The following is a 3,687-nucleotide window of genomic DNA, read 5'->3' as shown; positions in this document are numbered from 1 at the left end:
ATATATTTATATTATATACATATATAATATATTTAGTTAAAAAAAATAATGGCAATCATATACTGCATTTATCCATAAGAAAAACGAAAATATAAAAAATGGATCTTCTAAATTTATTAAGCTTATTTCCATTTACCCAGAATTAATTTATCTTAATATAAAGAAATATTACGCGTACTTTATGACTCGCTCGCACATCCGATATGACTCAAAGTCAGAACATGAATTTTGATTCATGGCCGTTAGTATAATATACACATATCACACACACTTTATGCAGATGATTCTTATATAAATCAGCGCACTGAATGTTTCGTTTCTATGTAAATCTTACCATGCGAGCATAATGCATATAAGTAAAACTTAACACACAAACTTATACTTAGCAGTTTCATTAAGCTGTTTTCACTTATTCATATTAAATCTATCTGAATTTATATATCTTCTTCAATTGATCATCTTGATCGTCATCAACTACTCACGCGTTTCTAGATACATTAACTAAACTTGAGATAAATCTCGCTCGTCTCTGTTATTAATCCCCTGAGAACCACGGCTGTCGATTGGTTCTTGCCATGCAGATGGTCCCGGTAGTCCGGTTATTTGGTGTTGAGAAGGTGGCGGTAATTGATGTGCCGCTGGTTCCTCAATAATGCATGGTATGGAGATTTTATCCCAAGCGAGCTTATTGACTGTAGCCAGCCCGTGAACGCATACGACGCTCTGTGGATGGGAGTGACAGGGATGTTGATGCTGTAATACGAGAGTTGTTGTCGGTGGTGGAGGCGGCAGGGATGGTTGAGGGTGAGGAGGAAGGGAAGTGAGCCACGTCACGCCTGGCTCCGTCCTGTGTCATTTACCGGTCTGTTGTAACGCCGCGTTGATCTGCGCCCAGAGATCCTTATTACAAGACTGAGATCTATATAGAAAACGAATATCGTTAATTTCTTATAGCTTTATTCACGTATATATACATCATAAAATCTTTTGTATTTGGATTTACCTTTTGATGGACTGTAACCATTCCTTGAACTGAGTATTTCCTTCAGGATTAATTTGAAAAGCAGCTCTTGCTGCACAAACAATATTGGCAAATTCTTCATAATCAGTAGCTGTTAAATGATACAGTTTTTGATGCATACACTGAATGTACCTAAAATCAAAATAATCAAAATCACAAGTTATTATTTGACACTGATTCGAGATTTGTAATCATCTTTTATTTCTTTTTATATTATAAAAAGTAATACTAACATCTGTTGACATTTGTGCACTAGCGGAGCCAATAAGGCAGACCTCAAGTGCTGTATGATGAGCGCCGGATTATTTCTAGCAAGATATTGAGCTGCTTCCAGAGCAACATGATGAAGGACAAAAGGACTCACAATGCTATTTACAGCACAGATGCACAATTGATGCATATAATGTGAACCAAGTCGTTTCGCAACTCTCAGCAAAAATTTAACATCCTCTCCATAGGGTGGATTTCGTGCGTATTTGGCTTGAGGCCGATCATCGTGCACTCTACGAGCCAAAGTTTCTAACGCAAGCATACCTACACGGTATGCAGAAACGAGAGTCCGTTGTTGATTAAATGTCTGACTTTGCCTATGAACCTGGAGCGAAAAAATCAAGTATTTTTATCTAAGGCTAATACATTATCATACATATGTATTATATTGTTAGAAATTACCGGAGGTTGAGCTCTCACAGTTGATATCATAGATTGCGTCTGAACTAACGTGGGTCCAGGCAAGCTGTTTTGTCCAGGAAGAGGACCCGTTACTCCTGCCTGGACCTGAATTAAATAGAAAATTATATTTATAATACATATTGAAATTAAAAATAAGCAATAGAATAATACTTACAGGTATAGGTTGTTGCATCGTATATAAATGGCGCGTTCCCGGCGTGGGTGGAGGAGGTTGCGGTGTGTAATACGGTCCAGGTGGAGGTGGAGCGGCCGGAGATGGATGATGTGGATGTGGTGGATGTTGAGGATGTCCAGGATGATGTGGAAATGGATGATACATTTGCATGTGTGGTGCAGGTGGTAAAGTGACTCTATGCGAAGGCATCGGACCGCTAAATGTCGCAATAGAATGATGAGGATGTACAAAGCTATATGGGCCCACAGCGTACGGCATGCCAACACCTGGAACATTATAAGATAATATTTAAGAAATTCAATGATAATTCTAAGAAAAAAGAGATAAGTATACCTAAAGGTGCCAAAGTTGTAATTGTTGGATGAGTATAATGTTGAGGAGGTGGTTGCGTGCTGGTAACGACAACTGTCTGCGCCGGACCAGGCATCATTTGAGTATTCGACAGATCCACAGAAGGTCCTGGATCAACTAATAATACTCCATTGAGATCTAATTGTAGAGGATCATGAGAAATCTCATCTTGCTGATCTCCACCGGGAGTTTGCTAAAAACAAAAATATAAAGAAATGTTTATTAAATTAATTGATTCACATTATCAAATAACGATTTATTTTATTCAAACTTACCCGAAGATATAATTCGTACCAATATTTTGCCACTTGGAATAGCACCTCTGGATAAACACCGCCTCCTTTTGCAGTATTTTCTACCGTAATACAAGCTTTCTCCAACATAGCCTCGCTTTGTTCCTTACACTATAAGAAAATAAAAGATTTAATAATTGTCTGTACATAGTATATCTGATTACATTATACATACCTGAGATATAGCTCTCTGAATTTCATTAGGATTAAGAGCATGCGCGTGCGGTAGACAAGATAAAGCAAGTTCCGCTGCTGCTCTAACCATATTTGGATCGCTACCTCTCGAAGACTTATCAGCTATACTGACAGCTTCAGGCGGAGTCAAATGTCCTTCCCAACTGTCAATAAGAAACCAAATCGCTGGAGCTCCGATTTCCATTGCTTGGCCGGTTATCCAGGACACGTGGCTTGAGTATGTACGACTGAGCCAATTCGGACTAACGCAATTATGGAGACCGAGGGCATATAATCCGAGTTGAAAAGCACACATATGAAGTGCTCTATGGGGACCATGATGATTTTGACTAGTTGATGGTTGAGTGAATAATGAAGTAGAACTGGTACCACCAGCTTTCGATAAGACCGTCTTTGCCAATTCGCACATGAAGTGTGCGCTTGCTTCTGACGGTTGATTTGGAATAGATGGATATAGCCTTTTGCTCTTATACCTAGACGACCAAAACAAAAAATACAAATTGCCACATAATATATGTTATATTGCGTATTTTCTAAACACATACCGTGTTTCTTTAGTTCTAATAGGCACCGGTAGCTGCACAATTTGCGGTTGTATAGGTAATGCACTTATACCACCGTCTAATTCTGCGCTCGTACTACTATGAGGTCTACTGTTAGCACCAATAATGTTTTCACCACCATTATCAGTCCCAGCTAAAGGAGATGAACGTTCTTCATCGTGAACAAATCGTGCCATCTAAAATTCAGAAAACGTTATGTGTAAATTTTGTAGTACCCAGTATTGCAGAAAATATCTTAAATTCTTACTTCACTCTTTGTGGGAGGATTAGCAGTATAATAACTACTAAGAATAGGTGATTTGATAAGTTGGTGAACATCTCGATCCAGCAACTTATCCATTATTCTAGCCAATTTTACCGGATCATCTTTGTAATGTACGAGTAAAGTAATAGCTA

General features: G+C 38.4%; 1 protein-coding gene across 1 annotated transcript in view; it reads right to left on the bottom strand.

The window, feature by feature from the left end:
• Positions 1 to 177: 177 nt before the first annotated feature.
• Positions 178 to 3,687, bottom strand: part of LOC108686262 (zinc finger SWIM domain-containing protein 8) — a gene marked incomplete at its 5' end in the record, with an annotated part of 61,258 nt that continues 57,748 nt past the window's right edge. The window contains 10 exon segments of the mRNA XM_018191482.1: positions 178 to 919; positions 1,004 to 1,153; positions 1,255 to 1,616; positions 1,694 to 1,798; positions 1,869 to 2,155; positions 2,223 to 2,433; positions 2,516 to 2,644; positions 2,709 to 3,201; positions 3,274 to 3,467; positions 3,539 to 3,687. Coding sequence (XP_018046971.1) covers positions 853 to 919; positions 1,004 to 1,153; positions 1,255 to 1,616; positions 1,694 to 1,798; positions 1,869 to 2,155; positions 2,223 to 2,433; positions 2,516 to 2,644; positions 2,709 to 3,201; positions 3,274 to 3,467; positions 3,539 to 3,687 — 2,147 coding nt within the window.

This window comes from Atta colombica, unplaced genomic scaffold (genome assembly GCF_001594045.1).
Source record: "Atta colombica isolate Treedump-2 unplaced genomic scaffold, Acol1.0 scaffold171, whole genome shotgun sequence".
Taxonomy (NCBI): domain Eukaryota; kingdom Metazoa; phylum Arthropoda; class Insecta; order Hymenoptera; family Formicidae; genus Atta; species Atta colombica.
This window is presented reverse-complemented; position numbering and strand designations above follow the sequence as displayed.